Source organism: Acinonyx jubatus, chromosome E4 (genome assembly GCF_027475565.1).
Source record: "Acinonyx jubatus isolate Ajub_Pintada_27869175 chromosome E4, VMU_Ajub_asm_v1.0, whole genome shotgun sequence".
Taxonomy (NCBI): Eukaryota; Metazoa; Chordata; class Mammalia; order Carnivora; family Felidae; genus Acinonyx; species Acinonyx jubatus.
This window is the reverse complement of record NC_069395.1, coordinates 1,136,918-1,161,397: the sequence shown is the minus strand read 5'-3', so window position 1 is coordinate 1,161,397 and position 24,480 is coordinate 1,136,918. Positions and strand designations below refer to the sequence as shown.

Genomic DNA, 24,480 nt, shown 5'->3' with positions numbered 1-24,480 from the left:
CCCGCCGCGTTCCCGCTGCTGCGCGGGGTGGGAGCCGAACGAGGCCCGGTCCGACCGGCTTGGGCGGCGCGCCTCCACCCGGTCCGGGGCCCGACCCCTTCCCAGCAGCTTGGCTGCCCTCCCGCGTCCCGTCGGCGGCCCGGTTCTGCGGGGATCCGGTGGGCGGTTCAGACCCCTGGGAAGCGCAGGCGTCGGGAGTGCAGGGGCTTTTATTAAACGCGGAGGAGCGGGTTGGGGAGGGGGGACAGCGACAGGCGCCCCGTCACTCGGCGTAGGTGGCGTCGTCGTTGCTGTCGCTGTAGGCGGAGGAAGAGAGTTCCTCGCGCGGGGTGCAGGCCGGGCACCGCCGCCGCATGTCGTCCCAGCACGACCGGCAGTACACGGCCGCGCAGTCCGGCGTCGGGCACACGTAGGCCTCGGGCGTCTCGGGAGCCTGGCACACCACGCAGCGCCGGCGCAGCCAGCGGCGCAGGAGCGGGCAGCGGCGGTGCAGGACGTCGGCCAGGTGGTGGCGCTGCCGGGAGCCGGGGGGAGAGAAGGGGTGCGGGGAGCGGGGCCTGGAGGGCAAGGTCGCCATGCAAATGGGCCTAGGGAGCTTCCCTCCCCCCGCTCGGTGATGGAGACTGGGGGTGCAGCTTCCACTCCCCCAGCTGGGAGCAGCAACAACCATCACCTGTACCTCCCTGTGAACCACCTGATCTGTTCGCGGGGTGGGCTGAGAAGTGAGTCGGACACATAAGACTCTTACCCCTGTGTTCTCCGCTTTACAGGCCAGCAAGGGGACTCTCGTAAGGGTTATGCGAGTTCCCAAAGGCGCACAGAGAGTCAACGGCCAGACCTGGCTGCACGCAGCTGCCCCGATTCCAGATTACAAGCCTGCTTCAGAAGGCTCCCCCCTCTCTCCGCACTATTACCAGGAATTCTCTAGAGGCCACCTTATCAGCTCAGTCTTTGCTCAAGAAACTGCATGTCAGCGGCAGAACTCCTGGCCTTGGCCTTCAGAGCCTTCCACACTCCGGTCCCTTTCCAGCCTCTGCTCTAACTTACCCCCACTTGAACTTTGCGTCCTCTGGCCAGCCCCCCAGACCAGCCCTGGCCCTTGACATTCCCCTCGGGCTCTGGGACTTCGCACGTTCTGTTCCCCTAGCTTGGGACGAATGCCCTTCTATCTGCCCCTGAGAGTCCAGTTTACTTCCAGACCAGGTCACGGATTCACAGTGCGCTCTGTCTCAGCAGATGCTCATTTAGCCTCCGTGTGTCACGGGGTGGGGGACCTAGGCCCTAGAGGAAGACTTCAGCAAATGTGGTCTCTCACTTCCAAGAGCTCTGTTAGGGCTGGAGAAATAAGGATGGCTACTTTTTTTTTTTTTTTAGACGACAGGGGTCCTGTGCCAAGAAGGGTCACATGACGACAACATGTGCGTGGGAGTTGCTAGGCGCCTGCTCCATGACAGCGAGGCTCCTCTAACCCTTTCAACAACCAGATGGAGAAGTGGTTCACTGTGTCTTGCAGAAGGGAAACACCAAGGCAGCTTTGAAGTAAACACCGCAGATCCCGTTGCCATGGTGACGAAGGAACCAGGATTCACACCCAGGCCCTCTGGCACCAGCACCCCACACCTCACTGCCACCGATCTCTGCACAGGCCTTGCAGATCTGTCCACCCTCTGAGGTCCCTTGAGGACCACGGCCAAGGTCACACAGCTTGATGAGGAAGCGTGGGCTGGAACCTGCCTCTTCTGGCCGTGTGCTCTGTCCTTCCGCCACGTGCCCCTTCATGATGCCTCCCTGACCCCCAGCCCACCTGCCTTCCCACCTCCGGCAGAGGCCCCGAGCTTCTGGTCTGTGACCTCGCAGTAGCACCTGTGGCTTGCCTCGGGTCCCCTGATCCCGGGGAAGCCCCCTTGCTTTCTTCTAGTCAGGCTGTATCAAATCTGATTCCTCTGTTCTGCCTGCGTCCTGACGGCCCACTGAGTGTCTCAGGCTGGCCTGAACGCGGGGGGACAGAGGCAGACTCGGCCCTGACCCCCGAGAGCCGGACGTCCAGGGCCCCTGGCGTGCATCTCGTGGGAACTTGCTGAGCTCCGCAGGCCGGCCCCCCGGGGCTGCACAGAGCGGCGGGAGAAGCCCCTCCCGGGGTCCTCAGAACCACAGGAGGCGGCGATGTGGGGGGGGTGGGCAGCCTGGACTTACGGGGGCCCTCTGCCGCTGCGCCCGGCTCACGATGGCAGCCCTTCTCAGCTTCGTAAAGGCCGCCCTCTTCCTCAGCAGGTCATTGTAGAGGAACAGGACCCGCTTCTTCTCTCGCTGGGGTCGGGGAGGGGGGGTCGTCAGGGGTAGTGACAGCGCGTCCCCTCATAGCGGGGTCGGTCGGCAGGGTGCACGCCTGTGAGGTGGGGGCGCACCTTGGGGAAGTAGAAGGCCGCGATGACTCTCCGGAGCCGGTAGCCGAAGGCTTGCAGAAGGCACAGACACAGCAGCAGGCCCACGGGGAGCACGGCCCTCACGTAGGCCCTGGGGTTCAGGCTCACGGGCTGCGGCAGGCAGCCTGGGGCAGGGCCGGGCCGTCACCCCGCCGGGACGTGTCTCTGGTGGCCCTGCTCTCCTCCCGCCTGCCCCTCGCCCTGCAAGCTGCACCTGGGACACCGTAGCCCCTGGGGTCACGGGGCTATTTGCTCAGCACGGCACGGACAGAGAGAAAGTGTCCATCGTGGGCAGGGCTCTCTGGGGGCGCTGGGACCCTCTGTCCCCAGGGTTCTCTGGGGCGCTGGGACCCTCCGTCCCCAATGCCCTAGCGTCTATGCTCCTCTGACCCCGGGCCATCATTTCCCAGCTCTCCAAGCCTCCCCTGCTGTTTCCCGCCCTCATCCCTGCAACCCCAGCATGCCTCTCCCATCTCGCCACCTCTCCGCCTTGGGGAGACCCAGGGCCCCCGCCCTCGCCCCCGAGCCGGCGTCCGGCGTGGCTCACGCATGTTGCTGGAGTCCACCGTGGTCTCTGAGGACGTGTTCAGGGCTCCAATGGTTTTCCGAAGAAGCCGGGCCAGCATGGAGTCCCCCCCGACTTTCACCTCCAATTTATGGCTGCCTGAGGCCATGGGGGGGGTCAGGAAAGGGTTGCGGTTTAGGGGAGGGGCAGGATGGGGACTGGATGTGGGGGGGTTTCAAAGCACAGAAATCTCTGCAGCGCGGGACTTTCCTCCCTTCACTGAACGCTAACCCCTCCCTGTCGCGGATGTAAAGGGGGCTGAGGCCCCCTCCGCCAGATTGCAGGGCTGAGATTTGACCCTGAGGTGGCCAGGGAGGGGTGAGACACAGGAGGAGGTGACAACGCTGGACGAGGTCAGGTGGGGTGGCTGCGGGGGTGGGGCGGGCTCACTGCGGAAAGAGTACTGCAGGAAGGAGTGATGGCGGACGGTGTTGAAGACGGAGTAGAGAGCCCGGTCCAGGCCGCACAGCACCAGCAGCAGCAGCAGGACGGGCAGGGTCTCTGCGAGCTCCCGCACCTGCCCGAGGACAGGAGCAGCAGGCCTGGAGCCCTCCCAGGTGCCCCTGCCCTCCGCCCCACGCGGCCAGCGCCCGCGGCCAGGTCCACGGGCCGCCCCACGCCGCCCTCACCACGTCTCTCGTCTCCGAGGCCTGCACGAAGGGACTGCAGGGGAAGATGACGGTTCTGTCCTCGGCTCTGCGGAGCGGCAGCAAAGTCCGCTTGCCCTGGACACAACGTCCACACGGTGACGGACACCAGGGCCCTCCCCCTTCTGCCCTCCGCCCCCCCTGGAGCGCGAGGCCACACGGCGCACACGGCAGGGCACCCTGGGTCAGGGCTGCGCCCACTCACCAACTTCTTCCTGCGTTCGTCGATCTGGCAAAAGTAGGTGCTGATGTAGACGTTGTCAAAGCGGATGTCCCCGTTATAGCTGTCCACGTAGGAGAAGGACCTGGGCACGGGGACGGTTCCATGTCGTCCTCACCCACCCCCAACCACGGGCTTCCCGGACGCTCGCTCATTCAACGGGGCACCCCGCACGCGCCGAGCGCCGCTTACGTCCTAGGCGGAGACAGGCCCTGCCTCCCGGCAGCCTGCAGCCCAGGGCCAGGCGGGCAGGCACACAAGCGAGAAGACAAGGGGGGTCGTGTACGAGGCCCCGGGAAGGGAGGCTTCCCGGCCGCGGATCCGGCAGGGCGGATCTCAAGCAGCGGGAACAGCGGGAGCAAAGGCACCGGGGCGTGAAGCCCCTCAAGGCTGCAGAACTGCCCGCCATCGTGACGGACTCCCGCTTTCATCTCGGCAGAACCTCTCCTGGAGGTCACTTCAAGCAAAACTCACTTCCCACCTACTTCCCTTCTCCCCACTACACCCTTGAGTAAGGCAGTGTTTTCCGTGTGCCCGAGACTCCCTCTCCCCTGAGGATGCTCCAAAGTCCCACGTAATGTTTCAGTGTACTAAGGACAAAAAGTTATTGGAGACGTGTTTGAAACTGAGTTACATGACGTAAGCCCTGCAGACTGGGAATCCCGAGTTCCAGTGCTCGTGGTTCGGGACCCGTGGAAACCCTGTTCCTGCCTCTGAGGGACAAAGAGGAGAAATGCAAGCCCAGCCCGCGAGCGCCCCCTTGTGGAGAGACCGAGCGCTGCCGGGCGCGCCTGAACCTGCCCCGCCCGCTCCCCGCTGCCCCTTAGCCGGTGACCTCACCGGGTTGAAAGCCTGGAAGCGGACTCTCTGTGCCTCCTTCCTTCCCTCCCCAAGCGGGCGCGGGACCCGGTGCCCCTCGCCTCTTCCTGCCTCCGTCTCGGGCCAGCTTCCTGCCACGCCCCACTCCCCCGCCAGGCTCCCTAACCTCTGACCCACCTTGGCCTCCCAGCCTCCGGCCCGCAGGGCTTTCCAGACTCTTCCGGCCATGGCCACTTCAGCCCAGGCCGCAAGCCCAGCCTTGCCCTCCGCACCCCAAAGATGCCAGGACCCTTGCCCAAGAGAACCAGCTATGGCAGGGGCACGCACTCAGCTCCCACCGGGTCCCCAAGCCGGTCCCGAGTGCGGCCCTCGGACGGTCCATGCTTCTTGGGTGCCTCCCTCTCTTGCCTCCCCTAGACCGTGAGCATCTTGAGGGCGGGAAAATGGTTCCTTCATGTCTGTCTCCCCACAGGGCCCTCGGCTCGCTCAGGACCCCTGCCCCTCAGCTGCCCCACAGCCGGGGGGACAATGGAGCAGGAGCCCCTGTGGCCGCCCCTGACGGCCCCTGCCCGTCTCGGGCATGTGAGGGGCAGTGATAGGAGACAGAGGGTCCAGAGGTCGCCAGGGAAACAGAGTGAGGCCCAGGACGGCCCAGCTGGACGCCAGGCTGGGTGGGGTTGAGGACTTTGGTCCAAATGTTGGGAAAGTCGCTGCCAACGCGGCAGGCCGGAGAAAATGAAAGCAGGATTGGACGATAAAAATGGACAAAGTCGGAGCCAAGGGGAATGTGAAGGGCAAGAGAAAAATCAAAAGTCAAAGCTAAAAGTAAAAAAGTCCGCGCTGGGATGAAGGCCGAAGGAGGCAGATAAATGAAGACGCCTCCCTTTCAAGGTGTGGGAACGCGGGCCACGTGTCCCTGACCAAAAGCCCGCGTTTCCTCTGACTCTGCGTCATCAGCGGCTGCCACTGTACCCAAAGGCGACGCGGAGGGCCCGCGGGGGCCCCACCCGAGCCGGCGCGGCGCTCACGCGTGCAGGACGAGCAGGAAGGTGCAGGACAGCAGCACACGCAGCAGCCCCAGGGTCCACCCCAGCTGGGCCTCCTGGCGGCGGACGAGGTCCCGCAGCTCGGCGCTCACGTGCTCCCAGCTCGTGTTGAGGCCCAGCACCGCCACCTGCTTCTCTTCCTGGGGGGCGTGGGGGCGCAGGCGGCCGGATGTCCCCCCCCCCCGCCGCCCACTGGGGGGGCAGCTCTTCCCAGGACCCTCCTGCTGCTCGCCATCCCCCACCCCCACCCCCGCGACCCCCCGCCCTGCTCCCCTGCGTCAGCTGGGAGCTGCCGCCCTCCCCTCTCGCACCTGGCGTCCCAGCACAGACACCTGTCCCCTTGTCCTCTCCCTCCCTCCTGGGCCTCGTCAGGGCCCTGTGTCCTCTCCCTCCTCCCTAGCTCCCCCCACCCCCGGCCCCCAGGCCCCGCCTCCTACCTTGAGGTCGATGGTGGCTGAAAATTCCCCGTCCAGGTCGCGGACAGACTGGTTGAGGGAATCATAGGTCTGCCCGAAGTTGCCCTCCACTGGGATGCGACTGCGGCACCAAACTTCCATCGCTGCCGGCCGGACAGCCAGGACAGCGGCGGTCAGGGGCCGCGCTCCCCCCGCCTCCCCGCTGCGGCCCCTCCCTGCAGCCTGCCTGTCTCTCCGCGGCGCCGCACCGCACCGAGTCTTTCCCCTCCCCCCTCTCCTCGAGCCCCCTTCCCGGACTGAGGCCTCGTTTCTCCCCCGGTTTTCTTACCTGTTTATAACCATGCCAACCATGGATAATGACAGCCAACATTTATGAGAAAATTCCTGTGTCAGCCCTGTTACTAGCTTCCCGTGTGTTGCCCCTCAAGCCCTCAGAAACCCCTGACGGGGTAGGTACTCTTATTACCCCTGCCTTTCAGATGAAGAGACGAAACTCCGAAACTCGAGCCTCCTATGCATATAAACCGGGTCACACCGCCAGTCAGGGGAGGGGGCCGGGCTGCATCCCCCCCATGTCACTGTGCTGACCCCTGGCAATGCCACGGGGGGGGGGGGCTGGGCGCTGGTGTCCCCCTCCCCTTGCTACTCTGCTGACCCCTGGCTGACCCCTGGCTGACCCCTGGCGATACTGCAGAAGAACTTGAACTTCATGGGCAGGCAGAGCAGGTGGTTGAGCAGCGGGACCCGGACGCGCTCCATGCACCGCTCGTGCTTTCGGTCGAACCAGTGGCGGCAGCTGAGCATGGCCCGGTCCACCACGTCTGTGGGAGGGGGCCAGGGTGCCTGAGGCCCCCACCCCTCGCCCCCCGGCCCCGGCCCCGGCCCCCCGCCCGCACCCCCGCGCGCCTCACAGGAACAGCGCAGCCTGGTTTTCAGCTCGTACATCTTCTGTGTGGAGAGATGGCGCCCGGAAGGCGGGGCTCGGTGGGTCCCCACGCCTCGGGCCGTCCTCTCTGGGCTCTCGGCATCCTCGGGGCTGTAGCCCATCTCGCTGTTCACCTGGGCATCCAGGTCCTCGAAGGCCTTGGAGAGGTTCTGTGTCTCGGCTTTCAGTGAAACTTTGCTGCCCTGGGGTTGGAGGGTGAGGAAGGAGAAGTCACACCGACCCCCCTGCCCCCTCCCCCCCCCCCCCCCCCCCCCCCGCCAAGTTCTGGCTCCGCCCTCGGGCCCTCGGGGAGTCCTGAGACAGCCCCTCACCCTATGCTCCACTGTCCCACCAGGCACCTCCTCTCTGCCCCCTCCCGGCTCCCCAGGCCCTTGGACTTCACCCTTCACACTAACCTCCCAGGCCACTCTGCCATCTCAATGTCCCCGGTCCCCAGCGTCCCCGTGGTCAGCCGGTCTCCCCAGCTCCTCAACCCTCCAACCCCTGCAACCCCAGCGTCCGGCCCGAAGCTTCCTGACTCCTCCAGGCCAAGGCCACCGGTTTCCTGACATTCAGGTTCAGCTGCTCAGAGCCCCGCCCACCCAGGTGTTTGGAGATGGGGGGGGGCACGTCCCATGACTGGGGGCGGGGGCATTCCTGGCGTTTAGTGCCCAGGGCACATCCTGCCATGTTTGAGGACAGTCCTGCAAAAACTGCCGGGGGTGCCCGGCTGGGAAACAGTCTGGGGGTCACAGCTCCCAGTGCAGGTGTGGGAGCCCCCTGGGGAGAGGGGCCCAGGCCCTGCTGCGCAGGGTGCTGACCAGCAGGCCCTTGAACACCGCGCGCAGTGGGGCGGTGGAGACGCGCCAGGCCGCTCTCGTGTTGTTGATCTGCAGCTCCACCGTGCAGCCCAGCGAGGCCACCACCTCGTTGAGGTTGTGCCGCAGATTGGCCGCGGGTCCTGGGGGAAGACGGCACAGGGGGTCTCCCTCCGCAGCTAGGCCGCTTTCAGAAGGTCCCCTCAGCTCCTGCTCGGCATACGGGGGCCACCCGCTGGAGCCGTGCAGGGATGGGGCCCAGAAGCCGGTGAGAGGTCATCTCATCAACACCGGACTGTTTTTCCTGTGTAAACTAAGGAGGCCTGGAGATGTGGAGGGACTCTCTCAGGGGCACGCACTCACCCTCATAGATGGCAGCCAAGGCGTACCCCAGCACAAAGAGCCTGCCCTCTTTGCCCAGCATCTTGGGTACCAGCAGGAGGCTGGCACAGCGGATGTGAGGGGAGGTCCCCCAGCCCACGGCCCCCAAGCCTGTCAGGAGAGAGCGGCAGGTGGTGAGGCAGAGTGAAGATGCCCCCTGGCCCACCACCAGGCTTACCGGAGCACCGCCCCCCCCCAGCTTCTTTCTAGAACCATCACCGTACTGCCTTTGCCCCCATTTACACGGACTCTAATAGGCCTTCGAGGCCACTCATTCATTCATTCATTCATTCATTCATTCATTCAACAGCCTTGTACAGAGCTTAGCTGCGGCGGGCTCTGGAAGGGCTTGGAGAGACGCGGGAGGTTGAGAAGCCATGGTCACTGACTGACTGTGTGCAGGAGGGTGTGTTTGTGTTTGGGAAGGGGGCGAGCACTTGTCATTTCCAGGCTGGACTCCCACAGGCCCTACGTGCTGAGGGAACGGGGAAAGCAAGAGAACAATTCTGGCAACAGTCCCCGGTCCTCACAGCCACCCCAGGACTCCCCGTGCCTTGAGCCCTCCCACACTCACCACCTCCACCCCTAATTTTAGCCCTGAGTCACGGCCCTGCCGGTCTGTGTTCGCGCTTCCGAGTGTCTCCCTATGGTCTCTGCAAGGAGACAGTGAGCTCCTCGGAGCTCATCATGCAGGGAGACAGACGGCCGGGTGGACAGATGACTACCCTCGAGCGCTCAGTGCACGGGAGGCGTCGCGGGAGCTGAGGGAGCGGGGGTTTCTGTGGGGAGGAGGGTGGGGCTGGGAGGGCCGGGCAGAGCAGATGATGTGTCAGCTGGGGCTGAAGGTGAGTAAGTGTCCTTAGGGGGCAGGACGGCATTCCAGGCCAAAGGAACAGCGTGAGCTGGTCGGGGGACCTAGAAGCTTCCTGTGAAATAGTGTTTGCCCCTGACGCCAAAGCGAATCCTAAGTCCCTACACTTCCCCCTGTGTCCCCCGCCCTCGTAGGGACCCCCTTGCCTCTGGCTGGGGCCAACCGGTCCCGACGTCCCCCTCTCTCACTAGCCTGTCCCCCAGTGCTCACGAGGCAGCCAGAGTGACCTTGTCAACACAAACCTGATCGTGTTCCTTCTCTGCCTCAAACCACCCGCTGGCTTTCTCCCATGCTTGGGATCCAACCCATAACGTAACATGGCCCGTAACGTGGCCTGTGGACCCTCTGACCTGGCCCCCACCTAGCTTCGGACCTTCACCCACTTCACTGACCCACACAGGCCTGTTGCTGGTCCCAGAATCCACCAGGCGGCACCGCCTCTGAGCCATGGAACCCGCCCCCCCCAACCCCGCCAGGGCCCTGCTCCCCCCTCCCCACCAGGCCGGCTCCCCCAGTCGCACAGGTGTGCCCCGAGCAGCGAGTCGCGCCCCTTGCCACGTTCCTTCTCACGCAACCTGAGTTCGGTTCAAGGGCAACAGCCCCCGGGGGTGAATGTGGATCTGTGTAGCCCCGTCGTGGTACAATGGGACACGGGAAGGGGTTTGTTCTGTGGTCTTGGCCTCTGGACAAAGACTCAAATGGAGGATGGTTGTTGACAAGTCACTGCCCTGCATTCCGAAGAGAGCCCCACGGGGCTGTGGGTGTCCTCCCTGGCCGTCCACAAGGGAAAAACTGGTCTCTGGCCCTCTACCAACCAGAATATACAAAGACAAGACCAGAAACCAGAATTTTCTGGAAGGGGAGGGGAGAGGCGCTCCATCTGTGCCAAGTGAGAGACCCCACGGGGCCCCTGCAGAGATGGGGCAGAGGGAGGCGGCCTCGGCTGAACCCCAGCACCTGGAGCACAGAGGGGGAGGAGAGGTGACCACAGTGCCGGCAGGCCTCCCTCCGGGGGACGTGGGGGACCACGACTTGGGAGCCACGCTTGGTTGTCATCGAGGCAGGGCAAGGACGTGTGCATTTTCCCTGGGACAAGGGGGCATTTTCGGGGGCAGAGAGACCCAAGGGACCCTCACAGAAGAGGCCGGGGGGCAGGAGCTGCAGGCGTCGGCCAAACAGAACTGCTCTGAGCAGGAACACGGGACCTCCCAGGTCCACACGGAGCCTCCAGAGATGCCCTGAAAGGCCCCTGAAGTGGGACAGCCTGCCAGCCAGGGCAGAGGGCCCCGCACAGCACTGTGGACGGCGAGCTTGAGGCCCTTTCCCTCAAATCCCTTCTGACATCAGAAGAAGCAGAAGAGGAAGGAGGTGGGGAAAAAAATACAAGGCAGGCCCCCCCTCCACCGTGGGACCCCCATCCGCAGGGGGTGGGCAGGGGGCGGGGGGAGGGCTGGAGAAGGGGTTGGGGAGGGAGGGGGGAGGGGACTGGAGGTTGGGGGCAGGGAGTTGAAGGAGACAGGGAACAGGGGACTGGGGATTGAGGACAGGGAGCTGGGGGTTGGGGTGGGAGACAGGGGGTGAGGGGGCAAGGGGCAGGGGGCGGAGAGGTGGGGGGGACAGGGGACACGGGACATGGGGCAGGGGACTGGGGGTTGGGGGCAGGGAGGTCGGGGGGCAGGGGGCGGGGGGTGGGAGGTGGGGGGCATGGGGATGGGGGCAGGGGGTCGGGGGCAAGGGGGACAGGGGGCACGGGACATGGGGCAGGGGACAGGAGGCTGGGGACAGGGGTTTGGGGGCAGGGGACTGGGGGTGGGAGGTGGGGGGCAGGGGACTGGGGGTTGGGGACAAGGGGTGAGGGGGGCAGGGGTGCAAGTGGGGAAGAGGCTGGAGAATGCAGCAAGGGGACCTTTGGTGTAGACTGGCTCGGACCTTTCAAACCCTAGAAACAGTCACAATGATGTGAGCAGGTCTTGTAAACGAGAACAAGCAGCAAGCAAGGGTCCTTGGGAAAGGCCATCAGTGGGGGCTGTGGTCAGAGAAGGAGCCGCTCCCTCTGGCCCCACACAGGTCAGGTGGCTCTGGTCAGAGAACCGTGTGGGGAGGCCGGCTGGGGGTCCAGGAATGTCTTCCTCCTCCTTACGGGAGACATGAAGAAGGAATGTTCTGGTCTTGTGACATTGTTGTATAAAGACGAGATGCTTGGATTTGCCGCGGCCAATCATAACCCGAGGCGGAATGGTCGCCAGGCCCAAGATGGCGGAGACACATGCAAAAATGCTCAACATCACTCATCGTCTGGGAAATACAGATCAAAACCACACTGAGATGCCACCTCACCCCTGTCAGAATGGCTAACTTGAACAACTCAGGCAACAACAGATGTTGGTGAGAATGTGGAGAAAGAGGATGTCTTTTGCATTGTTGGTGGGAATGCAAGCTGGTGCAGCCACTCTGGAAAACAGGATGGAGGTTCCTCAAAAAAAAAAAACTAAAAATAGAACTACCCTACGACCCAGCAATTGCCCTGCTAGGCGTTTCTCCACGGGATACAGGTGGGCTGTTTCGAAGGGACACATGCACCCCCACGTTTACAGCAGTGCTGTCGACAACAGCCAAAGGACGGAAAGAGCCCAAATGTCCATCGATGGATGAGTGGATAAAGAAGATGTGATACACACACACACACACACACACACACACACACACACTGGAGTATTGCTCGGCAATCAAAAAGAATGAAATCTTGCCATTTGCAGCTACGTGGATGGAACTAGAGGCTATTATTAGTGAAATTAGCTAAGTGAAATTAGTCAGAGAACGACAAAAATCATAGGACTTCACTCATATGAGGACTGTAAGAGCCAAAACAGAGGAACATAAGGGAAGGGGAACAAAAAGAATATAAAAACAGGGAGGGGGACAAAACAGAAGAGACTCATAAATACGGAGAACAAACTGAGGGTTGCTGGAGGGGTGGTGGGAGGGGGGATGGGCTAAATGGGGGAGGGGCACTAAGGAGTCTACTCCTGAAATCACTGTAGCACCATATGCTAACTTGGAGGTAAATTAAAAATAAACAATAGAATTAAAAAACAAAGATGGCGGAGAAACCAGGCAAGAGGAACCTGGGTCCTTGGGGGGCTGACCCAGCTGCTGAATTATCCAGACTCCAAACACCACTCGACCTGGAAACCTGTTGTTACCTGAGATAACCAACTTTCTCTGTGGTTAAAGCACTTGCGGGTGGGTTTTCTGTTCCTGCAGCCTGGCACCTCTCGACATGAGTCCCCCCACGGCAGTGTCGCCTCCGAGAAGCCTTCCCTGACTACTCAGGCCGGCGCTGCCCCAGCCACTTTCCTCCCAAACCCCCAGCTTCCTCTCTTCACGCCCTTGTCACCATCAGAAATGCTCTTACTCAGTGTTCCTTTACTGCCTAACTGTCCCCACCCGAGGCTCGCGGACCTTGTTCACTGCTGAAGCTTCGTGGGGACTCAGTGAGTGCTGACTGACTGAACGAACGAAGGAACGAACGGAGGCGCAGGAACCAAGGCCAGAGAGGTCAGAAGAGATGGGTGTGAACTGCATCATGTAACACGGAGTCCTTTCCGGTTGGGAAGGGCCCCTAGAGACAAGACTGGGTCCTCCTCTTCTCCCTGAATCTCCCTGCAAAGCCCGGGAGGGGGCTGGGGCCACAGGGACACTTGGGGACAGAAGAAACAAGAGGGGACTCCCTCCTAGGACTCTCCAGGCCTGTCCCCCCAGCCTCCAAAGCCTCCCTGTCCTCAGCCAGCACTAACCCACCAGGCTGTACAATGTCACCACCTTCTGATCCTCATAGATGTTCATGGGGTTCACCAGGAGCTGAAAGAGACCTACGAGTGCACGGGTCAAGTCCAAGGTCAGAAGATGGGTCCCACCCCTGCCCCGGGGGGCCCCACACTCACCCATGGCCAGGAGCCCTCCAGTGCCTGCCCCCAGCAGGAAAGCAGTGACCGGAAACTCTCCGGGCTGGCGCTTCAGGAAACGGCCACAGGGGGCCGGCAGCCCCCAGTTCAGGAGCCTCTGCACAGCTGCAGGGTCAAGTACGTTAGCCCAGCAGGGCCAAGAGCCCACTCTTCTGGCTGGGACGCGCTTCATCAGGGTTAGGGGCCTGCGGGGGGAGAGGCTGGGGGACCTGCAGGAACCTGGGGCCTCCTGGAAGAGGCGGGGGGGCCCTGAGGAAGCAGGGCAGAGGTGAGGGAGAGAAGAGGAGAGGGCATGGCTGGAGGGGGGGGGGCCGCTGGGTGAGAGGGGTGGACGCTGGGGGACCCACGGTGGGGGAAAGGGGGGCGGGAGACACTGGACGGATGCCTGGGGGCTGGGAGGCCCTGGGGAAGGGCAGGGTCTCTGGGACTGACTCACTGGTGTGGGGGAGCTTCCTCTGCCCTGTGGCTCCATCCCGATGAGGTGTGATGACCATGAGTCTGCACCCGCTCTCGTCCCACAGGTGTCCTCCGCTCTGGCCCCTCCGCTCCGGCCCCTCTGCCGCGCCCACAGCCTGTCTGGTCTGTGTCTCTCGCCCCTCTGCTCTGAGACTTGGGGCAGGAGATTCGAGACCTCCCTCCCCCTCCCCAGTCCTGCAGCTGGGTAAGGCCCTCCAGCACAGGTGTGGTACAAGCCTCAGAACCTTAGAATGTGGGGCCTCAGAACCTTAGAATGTGGGGAGGGATTCCGGGAGCCCGGAAGAGCCCCAGAACCCTGTGGGCGTCTCCTGGAAACAGGCACACGTTTGGACCCGACGGCCATGGCCCCTGTGGGGGCCGAGGAGCCGAGCACGTCGCGGGCCGTGGTCCGCAGTGTGGGGGGTTTCGCCCTGGGCTTGTCCTTGGCCACGGCCTATGGGCTCCTGGAGCTGCTGGTGGAAGAACACAGCCCCTGGGCCTGCCTCGTGGGCACCCTCACTCTGGCCGCCTTCCTCGGCCTGGGCATGGGCTTCTCCCACCAGGTCCGGGTCACCGTCCTCCTGCTGCTGCCCCAGGCCTTCTCCAGTGAGCGAGGCACCCAGGGGGAGGGGCAGGAGGGATTCTGGGGGAGGGGGAGGCTCGAGGGAAATATTCTGGAGGCTTCCTTGAGAGGCTTGCAGATGCTGCCGCCTGCAAGGCTGGAGTCCTGTTTCTGATGGAGCCGTCTCCCCCAGAGCAGGGCCGGGCCCTGTTGATGGTGGCTGCCTTTGGGCTGGTGCTGCAAGGGCCTTGTGCCAACACCCTGCACAACTTCACTCAGGCCAGCAAGGCCGTGGCCTGCGGGGCAGAGCTGGCCCTGAACCAGACCGCCGAAGCGCTGGAACAGGCCAAGCAGCCCCTCGTCAGTAAGGCCCCCCGTGGCCCCTCGTCTTGTGTCTCTGGCTCCGCTCCTCTCTGCTGGGGCCCTGACTTCGGGGCGCCCAGTTAGACCCCTGACCTCACTCACTGGGCGACTCCACCCGGATTCCCAGACCTGCCTCCCGCCCGCTCCCTACCGGGGGCCAGTGGTGAGGGCCGCCCCACAGTGCCCCTGCCCTTGCCTCTCAGGTGCCCTGAACAAGATTAAGGCCATTGCCCAGAAGGCCAAAGAGGTGGCTGACCGGGTTCGCAAGTTCTTTCGGTCGATCATGGACGGCGTGAAGCACGTAGGTCAGCACATTCGAATGTCTGTTTGGGGGGCGGGGGTCAAAACGCACCCTGTCTCTTCACCCCTGCCCCCGCCCGGGGCCTTTCGGGCCCCTCCCTGACTAGTCCCCAGTGGGTACAGCACAGCCGGGCCCCTGACCACAGGCGTCTCCTGCTCTGGGGGCTGTCCCGGAGCCCCCCGGCCCCCTGGGGGGACGCTGCAGCCGCCCCGCCCCCCCCCCCCCCCCCCCCCGGCTCCCGCCAGCCACGTGCCAGCCCCGCAGCCGTCCCCAGCCAGGGCACTGCGGAATGTGTGGTACTGGCTCCTTCACATCGGGGACGTGTGCAACGCCGAGCTGGGCAACCCTTACGTGAAGTGCGCGCGGGTCTTCGACGGCGCCAAGGACAGCTGCATGAGGACCGTACCGCGAGCCTATCACCTGTGCTTCGTGCTCACGCCCTTCAAGCTGGTGCTGTGCGGACTGGCCAGCGGTGAGAGAGAGCCCAGGCTTGCCGCCGGGGGAGGCGGGGCGGGGGGGGGCGGGAGGAGCCAGAGGGGACCAGCCTGGAGGTCAGTAGGAAAGGTGGGAAGCCAGAGGCCTCTGTGCGCAGTAGGTCCCTGGGGGCGAGGGGCCGTGCATCTCCCCCCCCCCCCCACACTCAGTCTCCGGGTCTCAGTGGTCCAGGTGTTCTGCATCATCCCCGAGTACATCCAGCCCTTCTTGCGCAAGACCATCGGCCCCCGTGAGTGTCCCCCCTGCCCCCGGCCGCCCCAGGGGGTGCTCCTGGGGCAGTCCCCTCCTTGCTCGGGCCCGCTCCTGGCCCAGAATGAGAACGCAGGGGCCGGAAGGAAAGGACCCCAGGAAGTTACCCAGGAAAGGGAGGCCCAGCAAGAGGGAGGTGCACCACCCCAAGCTGGACGTCAGAGCAGGACCCGAGAGGGGATCAGGGCCCCCCCCCCCCCACCCCAGGGCATCGGGTGGCACTGGAGTCAGGCTGCCATGGGGATAGGGGACAGCACGGACTGCAGAGGCCCCTCCCCAGTCCACACTGGGTCCCAGCGCGGGGGCCCGGCTGGCCCTCGAGCCATGCCAGGCCCTGGTCTTCCGACTCCTGGCTCACGGCCCTGTGGCACCTGCCGGCCCCAGCTGTGAGGCACTTGATCAACCGGGTGCGTCAGGAGTTTGAGTTCAACGTCACGGCCACCCACCACTTCTCTGTGGATCTCAACGCCTCCCGGAGCCTGTCCCAGGTGGCCCTGGACCTGCAGGAAGCCGTCAGCATGAAGCTGCACCGCGTCCGAGAGGCCCTGGCCCTGATGGGCTACACCGCGCCCCTGCTGCTCCCGCTGCTCTACCTCCAGTGAGGGGCTGGGGGGCTCCGGCGGCCGGGGCTCGGCTCGTCCGGCGGCCTTCAGGGTGGCGGGGGTCGGGGGGCCGCCCGGGAGGTGCAGGGCGGGAGGGCGGCGCCCAGCGGAGTCTGGGCTGGGGTGCTGAGGGGCCTCGCGGACACTCCCCCAGAGCCCTGTGTTACCGGTACCGTTACCTGAACTGGCTCGGTTTCGACAACATCTACATTACCAGCCGATTTCTGCTCATGGAAGATGTCCGCTCCAGGGCGGGCCTGCCCACGGTGCTGCCGCTCAGTGCCCACGAGGCCCGACAGTACATCCAGCCCGGTGAGGGCCCCGGGATCTGCAGACGGGGACACCGAGCCGGCCCGACCCTAAGCCCCACACACGGCACTGCGTCCGAAAGGGGAAGGTCCCTGCACGCAGACGCGTGACGAGGGGGCCGGTGCCTCTGGGAGCACCTGAAGTCCGGACAGAGGGCAGGGGTGGGGAGTGGACACCAGCCGAGGGAAGGGAGGCTTTGGGGGTGAGGCCGGAAGTGCAAATGTACTAATATGGAGATGCCGCCTGGGAGGAACGGGCCAGGGACCCCCAGGAGGGCGGGTTCCTGAAGACTTGGAAGGGCCCAGGCCCGGAAGCTAAGCTGCTACGTCACAGCCCCCCACCACGACCCCCCACCGCCACTTCCAGCCCTGGCCCAGGGGTCCCCACAGCTTCTACACCTTCCAGATCAACCAACGGGCCCACTCGGTGGGGGCAGGAGCCCTCCCCAGGAGGGAGCTCTCTCCCCCCAGGGCTGGAGTCTGGGGGTGAGGGGACGGGGGTCTGGGAGTCCGGGGGTGAGGGGACGGGGGGCTGGGAGTCCGGGGCTGAGGGGACGGGGGGCTGGGAGTCCGGGGCTGAGGGGACGGGGGGCTGGGAGTCCGGGGCTGAGGGGACGGGGGGCTGGGAGTCCGGGGCTGAGGGGACGGGGGGCTGGGAGTCCGGGGCTGAGGGGACGGGGGGCTGGGAGTCCGGGGCTGAGGGGACGGGGGGCTGGGAGTTCAGGGGTGAGGGGACGGGACAGGGGGCTGGAGTCTGGGGGTGAGGGGACGGGGGTCTGGGAGTCAGGGGGTGAGGGGACGGGGGGCTGGGAGTCCGGGACTGAGGGGACGGGGGGCTGGGAGTCCGGGGGTGAGGGGACGGGGGGCTGGGAGTCCGGGACTGAGGGGACGGGGGGCTGGGAGTCCGGGGCTGAGGGGACGGGGGGCTTGGAGTCCGGGACTGAGGGGACGGGGGGCTGGGAGTCCGGGGGTGAGGGGACGGGGGGCTGGGAGTCCGGGGGTGAGGGGACGGGACAGGGGGCTGGAGTCAGGGGGTGAGGGGACAGGGCACTGGGAGTCCGGGGCTGAGGGGACGGGGGGCTGGGAGTTCAGGGGTGAGGGGACGGGACAGGGGGCTGGAGTCTGGGGGTGAGGGGACGGGCGGCTGGAGTCCCGTGGTGAGGGGACGCGGTGGCACCCTCCTGCCCGCCCTGCCGCCCAGGTTCCGTCCTCCTGTCCCGGTGGGAGCAGGTGTTCTATATCCTGGCAGTCTTCGACCTGGCCCGGTACCTCCTCCTCGTGCTCCTCCTGGTGTTCCTGGACTACGCCGTCTTCTGGGTGCTGGACCTGGCTCGGCACCAGCTGCAGGGGGAGATCGTGGCCCGCAGTGAGCGCCTGAGCCTCCCCCTGCCCCCCTGGCCGGCATCCTCCCGTCCCCCCCGGCCCCAGGGGACGATGCCCGGAAGTCCCCAAGTCACTGTGACTCATCAGCCCCTGGCTTCGCCCCTCTTCCAACTCTGTCCTCTGCCCGGTGACCCCTGTGTCCCGTTCATGGTTATACCATAACAGAGTAGTTAGCAACACCGGGTCTGGACTCACACTGGCCTGGGCTCCGCCGTCCCAGCTCTGCCCTCCGCGAGGTGCTGACCTCAGGCCAGTGGCTCGGCCTCGCAGAGCCGGGGCACGGCAGCCCCTCGGGGGTACGTGACCCCACGTGTGTCGGGGTCAGGTGGGCCGCTGACTGAGAGCACGCTGTAAACCACAGAATATAATTAATCTGATCCTGCATCTGCCGAAGGTCCAACGGAGAAAATAAAAACAACAAAAAAGCCCCAAACGATCAATAGAACACTCAGCCCCATGGCTGCAACAGTCAGCACTTAGCAAACGCTTTGCAACAAACGCTTCTGGAGAGTGGAGAGTCGTGGGGGCCGGGGAGGGACTCGGTGACCATCCAGGCCGTCTCACGTGGGGGAGCGGGGCAGTTCGGGGCCCTGGAGCCAGTCCTCCTCGGTGCTCGGGGCTGAGGTTAGGCCCAGCATTGTCAGAGGCCCCTGGCTGGGAGCAGGAGGCCTGTCTGCTGTCCCCCCCCCAGCGCACGTGGCCTTTCCCGCACGGGAGAGAGGGGGCAGGGACACAGGCCTGCGGGCCCTCACAGGGCACCTCTGTGCCAGGCCCCGTGGCAGTGTCCATAACCGTGGAGGGTCCCGGCTACGCCGGGAAGATCTATCGTGACCTGGTATCAGCGTTTGACGTCCTGCAGCAGAGCAACATCAGCGTCTTGTCCCCACGCTGCGTCCTGCGCCCCTCAGAGCCTGACGCCACGGGTTACGTCGTCATCGGTATCGGCCACACCCGGGGGGGGGGTGCCCCCGGGCGGGGAGGGGGAGCAGACAGCATTCAGGGCACGAGGGGTACCCTGTGCCCAGGGACAGCAGCTCAGCGGGACTGCGTGCCCCCAGGCATCATGTACGGCCTGTGCTTCTTCGTCACGCTGTGTGGCAACTACGTCAGCAGGCTGCGGCGGGTCATATGTGCCTGGTACTACCCGTCCTGGGAGCAGGTGAGGGGCCCACAGCCGCCCCGCCCCCACCCCGCGCGCCAAGTGCGCGCTGTCTCGGTGGGGGGAGCTTCGAGTCCTTCCGCAGTCCCAGCCCTCTCTCTCTCCTCCGGCTGAACCCCCACAGCGCCTCACCTGGACTGTTGGCCTCTGGGCCCAGATGGGGCTGAGGGACTGGGGCGTCCTTGGGCAGGGCTCTCTGAGGCCCGAGCTTGTCTCCAAAGTTTTGTGAATGACCGGGGGGGGGGGGGGGGGGGGACGGAGGGGCCGTGCTGGGGCGTGAATGGCCGCCGGCCACCTGCTCACTCATTTGCGAACCATTTATTGGGCATCTAGCGTAGGCCAGTCACCGTGCTGCCCCACGGTCGCCAAGATGCAGTCTGGAGCTCCCAGTCTCAAGGCAGGCCAGCCGCGAACAAGATGTTACACTTAAAAGTGTTTTTAGGGGTGTCTGGCTGGCTGTCCGGGAGCCTGCAACTCTTGAACTCGGGGTGTGAGTTCAAGCCCCATGATTTCCCAGTTCGGGAGTTTGAGCCCTGCATCAGGCTCTCTACTGTCAGTACTGAACCTGCTTTGGATTCCCCTGTCTCCCTGTCTCTGCCCCTCCCCTGCTTGTGCTCTCTCTCTCTCTCTCTCTCAAAAATAAAAATTAAAACCATTGGGGCACCTGGGTGGCTCAGTCGGTTAAGTGTCAGACTCTTGGTTTCAGCTCAGGTCGTGATTTCGTGGTTTGTGGATTTGAGCCCCACATCGGGCTCTGTGCTGACAGCTCGGAGCCTGCTTGGGATTCTCTCTCCCCCTCTCTCTCTCTGCCCCTCCCCAGACTGCGCTCTGTCTCTCTCAAAATAAACAAATAAAAACTTTAAAAAATTAAAAAAAAAAATCTCCTTAAAAAACATTTAAAAATTAAAACAAAAAAATCTTTTTTAAATTTTTTAAAATTTTCTTTAATTTTTTAAATTTATTTTTTTATTTTTGAGAGAGACAGAGACAGAATGAGAGTGCGTTAGGGGCAGAGAGAGAGGGAGACACGGAATCCGAAGCCGGCTCCAGGCTCCGAGCGGTCAGCACAGAGCCCGCCCGACACTGGGCTTGAACCCACGAGCTGTGAGATCATGACCGGAGCCGAAGTCAGTCGCCCAACTGACTGAGCCACCCAGGTGGCCCCCAAGAAAGAAAATGTTTAAAAAAAGAGAGAGAATGTTTTATTAGGGAATGAGTGAATTTATCAGTGGTATGAAAACCCAGAGGAGAGAGTAGGACACTGCTCCCAGGATGTGCAGAGGCCCCCAAAGGAAGAGGCCAAACCTAGAGGGATAGGAGCTGGACAGAGGGCAGACGGCATTCCCGGCACATGAAACAGGCTCAGGGAGCTCCCACCCCGGTCTCCCCTCCACCAGGAGAGGATCTCTTACCTGTACAACGTACTTCTGAGCCGCCGAACCAGTCTGTCGGCTGCCTTGCACCGAACAGTGAGGCGGCGGGCGGCCGACCTGGGCCACACGAGTGTCCTGCGGATGCTGGCCAGGCGGTGAGCCCACTGTCCTTCCTTCCAGGGGCAGGGCAAGAGGGGACAGAAAAAGAGCCAGAGGTCAGAACGGATCACAGTCTTTCCCGGGCGTCCAGAGGTTTGGTTGAAGAGGGTGCCTGTTCCGCGCCATCCGTGCAGAGACGAGAATTCGGGCTGAGAATTCTGGGCGGGGTGGGGGGGGCGGTGGCCTGAAGGGAGGAGGAGGGCGGGATGCAGAGGCCGTGGCTACGGTCAGAGGGATGGAGGTCAGGCTGCGGGCAGGCCTACCCTCGGAGGGAGGCGGTGGCTGTGGGGCCACCCGCTCAGTGTCTGGGACCCCCCGCAGATGCTCCTGTCTGGCTCCGGTGGTCGCCCACCTCTGGCAGGAGCAGGGTTACTGCCTGGGCTGTGGGCAGGGCTATGACCAGGAGGACACGGAGACCTTTGTGTCCTGCGCTACCCCTGGCTGCCCAGGTAAGAGTCCTGGGGTGCAAGCGTCTCCCTGCTGGGGCTCACCACGGCCGTGGGACGAGTGACAATCCCCTGTAGTCCTTCCCTCGTGGACCCTTCCTGGAACTGCCCTCTCGAGCCGCCCCCCCCGCCCCCCCGTCATTACCACGCATGTTCTCGTGGACAGAAAACCACGGGGAGCCCGCTGTCTCTCCTGCCTTGACTCTCCTGATGGTAACGGAATTTACGGAATTTATGCCAGAGTGGCACTGTAGCCATTCCCCCCCCACACACACAGGCACCATGCCAAGGACCCTCCCCCCTCCCCCCAGGCTGGAGGCTGGGGGCTCGGGGTGGGGGGAGGGGCTCCCAGTCACCTCCTTCCCTCCCCCCCTTTCCCAGGTCTCTTCTGCTCCACCTGCTTTCGTCTCCTGGACAACGCCTGCTCCGTGTGTGCATCTCCCCTGTCCCACCAGGGGGACCTGGACCCCGAGCTGTGAGTCTCCAGCTTGACGGGGCGGCCGGAGTCTGTGGGGTTGGGGGGGGGCACCACCCTCCCCCGGAACCTCTGTGGGCTGTGACGGGAGGCTTCTCCAGGGACTCCAGTGACGAGGAGGGCCCCCGGCGATGGCTGGCCGCAGCCCGGAGACAGGACCCCGAGCAGGAGTGGTTACTGAGGCAACAGCTGCAGGAAACGCTGGGCAGGACCCTCCCTTCGGGGTCCAGCCCTGAGGTCAGGTGAGGGGCGAGCCGGGCATGGGGCCTGGGAGGCCTGGGCCTGTCCTGTCACATCTGCCAAGGGCTTCTCCGGTGCGGGCCCTCTGCTGGAGCTGGAGGCAGAGGTGAGGGGAGGGGGCAGGGAGGGAAGGAGGTTTGCCCCGTGCCCCGTTCTGTGGCAGCGGCGTGCCCTGGAGGAGTCCGCCAAACTGGGGGAGTGACATTGACCGACCGTATGAGTGAGGGCAGCCCCGAGGGGCCCCAGCTCAGGAGGGGCTCAGGGCAGGGCGGACAGCAGGAACAGCAGGATGGCTTTGGGATGGGGTCGTATTGATGAAGGCTGCAGGGGAGAGGTGAAAAAGAGGTGGGCTGGGGCACCCTGGGGGTCTGCTAGGCTGACTGGCGGAGGATAGCATTTCAGGGGAGGCCGGGGTGAGCCTGGAGAACGTGAGCTGTTTCGGGGAGGGAGGCAGGGCCGGAGCGGGGCTGTGTGTGTCTGTCGGGTGAAGTCAGAGGCCGCCGCGGGGAGATGAGCTGGGAAGTCAAGGGTGGAGAGCTGGCTGAGCGCCTTCCTCACCATCTGAAGGTCCCTCGGTCGGATAGGGACACGTTCATAGTTGTCCTTTAAGACAATAAGCTAAGAAGGCAGCGAGAAGTTGGTGTGGCCTCAGGACGGAGGTGCTGAGGGTGGCAGGGGTTTGTGCTTGGGGCCGGCGGTGCTGGCGGACGAACAGGTTGTGGGGGAGGAAGAATGGCTCGGTTGGAGAACTTTGGGGTATCTGGAGGGAGGCCAGCTGGAGACGCCCAGGGGCCAGCGAGAAAAGGCCTGGGCTCTGGGCCTGTGGCGCCAGGGTTGACTTTCCGGCTGCGGCAGAGGCGGGTGAGGGCGGGGCAGGGGCTCAGGGGCTCAGACACAAACCAAGCAGGGGAGAGGCTGGAGGACACAGAGGGCCAAGCACAGTAATTCCATGAGATGGGTGAGGAGGAGGAGGCCGAAGCCTGGCCAGTGGATCTGGTGGCTGACAGGTCACCGCCGTGGCCACTTGTGGGAACATTTTCTGTGGTCCCGGGAAAGCCAGCCCATAATGAGCTGAAGGGCGATAGGTAGACAAGACTCGGAAACAAAGGGTACGTGGCTCTGTATCACAATTGCGAGAAGCTTGATAATTTTAAATATAACTGCTCTAGTTAAAAAAGGGAAGCCGGATGCCGAAGAGGGGGGCAGTCCTCACACAGCAGGGGTAGGGCTTGCGGGGCCAACGCTGAAGATTTTCTTTTCCCGAGGATGGGGGGGCTGGGCCTTTAGGAGGAGAAAGAGGGGGCACCGGAGAAGTGGGGTGTAGGCCAGGTGGACCGGGTGGCCTTGGTCAGGGCGGCGGCGCACCTGTGGCAGGAGGGGGACGGGCGTGTTCCTCTGAGCAGGGCTGGTTGGCGGGAAGGCGGGGGGCGGTCAGATGTAAGGGAGCCCTGCTGAGACAGCATGTAAGGGGCTGGGAGCAGAATAAAGGTTCCAAGGAGCGGGTACCAGAGGTCAAAACACCTGCCTTGAGAGTGTGCAGAGGCTGGCTGGGAGGGTAAGGGAGCGTAAAAGGCCCAGATGATGCTGAAAACCACAGCCTATAATGACGGACTCCAGTATGCTTGGTTATGTGGGTTTCTCTGGGAAAAGTGGTCCCACGGACAGGCTTTGAACAGGGTTGAAGGCTCTTTCTGGGTGGGGAAGAGGACAAGACGAGGAGAGAGCTGGGGTGTCTTCAGTAAGAGTGCTACTACCGGCCTTGGGGCGGCAGAGAAGGGGCTGATGCCAGGGGGACGTCCAGGGTCTATGTGTCCGTCAGGTGTTAAGGAGCAGGGTTAGTGGCCGGGAGGGACACAGAGAATAGGTCATGGCCAGGGAGGAATTCTGGGATGAATCCAGAGGGCAGCCAAAGTTCGGGGGTGTCCCAGTGGAGGCAGAGGCAAAGGTCTTTATGGCCGTGGAGGTCAGAGGTCAAGGACTGAAATGCCAGAGAGGTGGGTGAGTCCCCAGCGAGGAGGCTGGGGGCCACACAAGCAGCTAGAAGCTGGTACAGGCAGCCTGGGTGGGGTGGGGCAGGTGACTGGGGAGACAGTGGCAGCCCCTGTCGGTGGCGGGGGGGGGGGAAGGGGGGGAGAGCAGGTGCCACCAGAGGCCGGGGTGCAGCGGCCGGGTGCCAGCAGGGTTTGGGAAAGACAGGCAGTCTCCTCCACCCGGGAGGGCTGCGTAAGGAAAGGGTGCGGTGGCACAGGCTGGCACAAATGGGGCAGGGGGAGCAGTGATGAGCTGGGGTGGGGGGGTGAGGCTTTGGTTTCAGAGGCTCCCGAGGGGCTCACTGCAGTTAAGAGCTGGGTCGTGGGAACGGGGAAGCCACGAGTGGGTGGGTACAGCTCCGAGGTCACTACCGGTTCTGCCCTAACTGGCCATGCGACCTTGGCAAGGGACTGCCCACTGGCCCGTGAGCGCCAGCCTAAAACGGGGACCTGCCTGCCGGCGTCTGGAGGAGGAGCAGGAGTAAATACTGAACCACAGGGCGGGGACGCACCTGTGGAAACAGCACTGGTGACCAAGCTGCTCCCCCGCTCTCCTCGCTAGTGACCTGGACGAGGAGAAGGGGCCCCCGTAGAGGACTCAGAGGACAGAGGACACAGATGCAGGGGCCCCACCTGAGAGGATTCCCACACCCCCTCAGCCCGAGGGCACCCAGAGCGGCCCTTCTCTGGCTTCAGAACCCCAGCCCCTCCGTCTCTCACCTCCCTCCCCTCCTGATGCCTCCTAGCTAACTCCCAAATAAAGGACCCGAAGGCAGACACGAG

General features: G+C 64.0%; 2 protein-coding genes across 17 annotated transcripts; one reads left to right on the top strand and one right to left on the bottom strand.

Annotated features, from left to right (window-relative positions):
• Positions 1–191: 191 nt before the first annotated feature.
• DCST1 (DC-STAMP domain containing 1) lies at positions 192–13,794 on the bottom strand. Of its 15 annotated transcripts, XM_053209047.1 has the most exons (16): positions 13,533–13,794; positions 13,076–13,201; positions 12,929–13,003; positions 8,243–8,371; positions 7,883–8,022; positions 7,048–7,264; positions 6,814–6,957; positions 6,158–6,279; positions 5,703–5,860; positions 3,841–3,940; positions 3,618–3,713; positions 3,379–3,505; positions 2,971–3,087; positions 2,406–2,548; positions 2,194–2,307; positions 192–514 (listed from the first exon to the last, which is right to left on the bottom strand). In XM_053209047.1, exons 1-16 carry the CDS (start codon positions 13,588–13,590, stop codon positions 263–265), a joined length of 2,118 nt encoding a protein of 705 aa, XP_053065022.1. In that variant the 5' UTR covers positions 13,591–13,794; the 3' UTR covers positions 192–262. The 15 variants fall into 15 exon arrangements, 14 of the variants coding, with proteins under 14 accessions (XP_053065022.1, XP_053065020.1, XP_053065023.1 ...); XM_053209045.1 differs by having other exon boundaries at positions 12,929–13,201; XM_053209048.1 differs by having other exon boundaries at positions 3,379–3,391; positions 12,929–13,201.
• On the top strand, positions 13,511–24,474 carry DCST2 (DC-STAMP domain containing 2). 2 transcript variants are annotated; one of them, XM_053209043.1, is made up of 15 exons: positions 14,009–14,158; positions 14,313–14,478; positions 14,681–14,782; positions 15,053–15,250; positions 15,437–15,502; positions 15,907–16,120; positions 16,279–16,436; positions 17,634–17,798; positions 18,586–18,753; positions 18,874–18,974; positions 20,372–20,502; positions 20,828–20,955; positions 21,334–21,427; positions 21,529–21,669; positions 24,260–24,474. In XM_053209043.1, exons 1-15 carry the CDS (start codon positions 14,009–14,011, stop codon positions 24,288–24,290), a joined length of 2,013 nt encoding a protein of 670 aa, XP_053065018.1. In that variant the 3' UTR covers positions 24,291–24,474. The 2 variants fall into 2 exon arrangements, with proteins under 2 accessions (XP_053065017.1, XP_053065018.1); XM_053209042.1 differs by adding an exon at positions 13,511–13,757 and having other exon boundaries at positions 13,892–14,158; positions 14,308–14,478; positions 15,053–15,502; positions 18,586–18,974.
• The last annotated feature ends 6 nt before the right edge of the window (positions 24,475–24,480 follow it).

What these genes read in the sequence shown, in the direction of transcription:
- DCST1 (XM_053209045.1), bottom strand. Translation starts at nt 13,590, where the DNA reads ATGGTCATCACACCTCATCGGGATGGAGCCACAGGGCAGAGGAAGCTC. An exon ending in CCTCGGAGACGAGAGACGTG is followed by an intron (nt 3,506 to 3,617) that starts GTGAGGGCGGCG and finishes GTCCTCGGGCAG; the next exon opens with GTGCGGGAGCTCGCAGAGAC. An exon ending in CGGCCTTCTACTTCCCCAAG is followed by an intron (nt 2,308 to 2,405) that starts GTGCGCCCCCAC and finishes CCCCGACCCCAG; the next exon opens with CGAGAGAAGAAGCGGGTCCT.
- DCST2 (XM_053209042.1), top strand. Translation starts at nt 13,583, where the DNA reads ATGACCATGAGTCTGCACCCGCTCTCGTCCCACAGGTGTCCTCCGCTC. An exon ending in GGACGGCGTGAAGCACGTAG is followed by an intron (nt 14,783 to 15,052) that starts GTCAGCACATTC and finishes AGCCGTCCCCAG; the next exon opens with CCAGGGCACTGCGGAATGTG. An exon ending in CTGCGGATGCTGGCCAGGCG is followed by an intron (nt 20,503 to 20,827) that starts GTGAGCCCACTG and finishes GACCCCCCGCAG; the next exon opens with ATGCTCCTGTCTGGCTCCGG.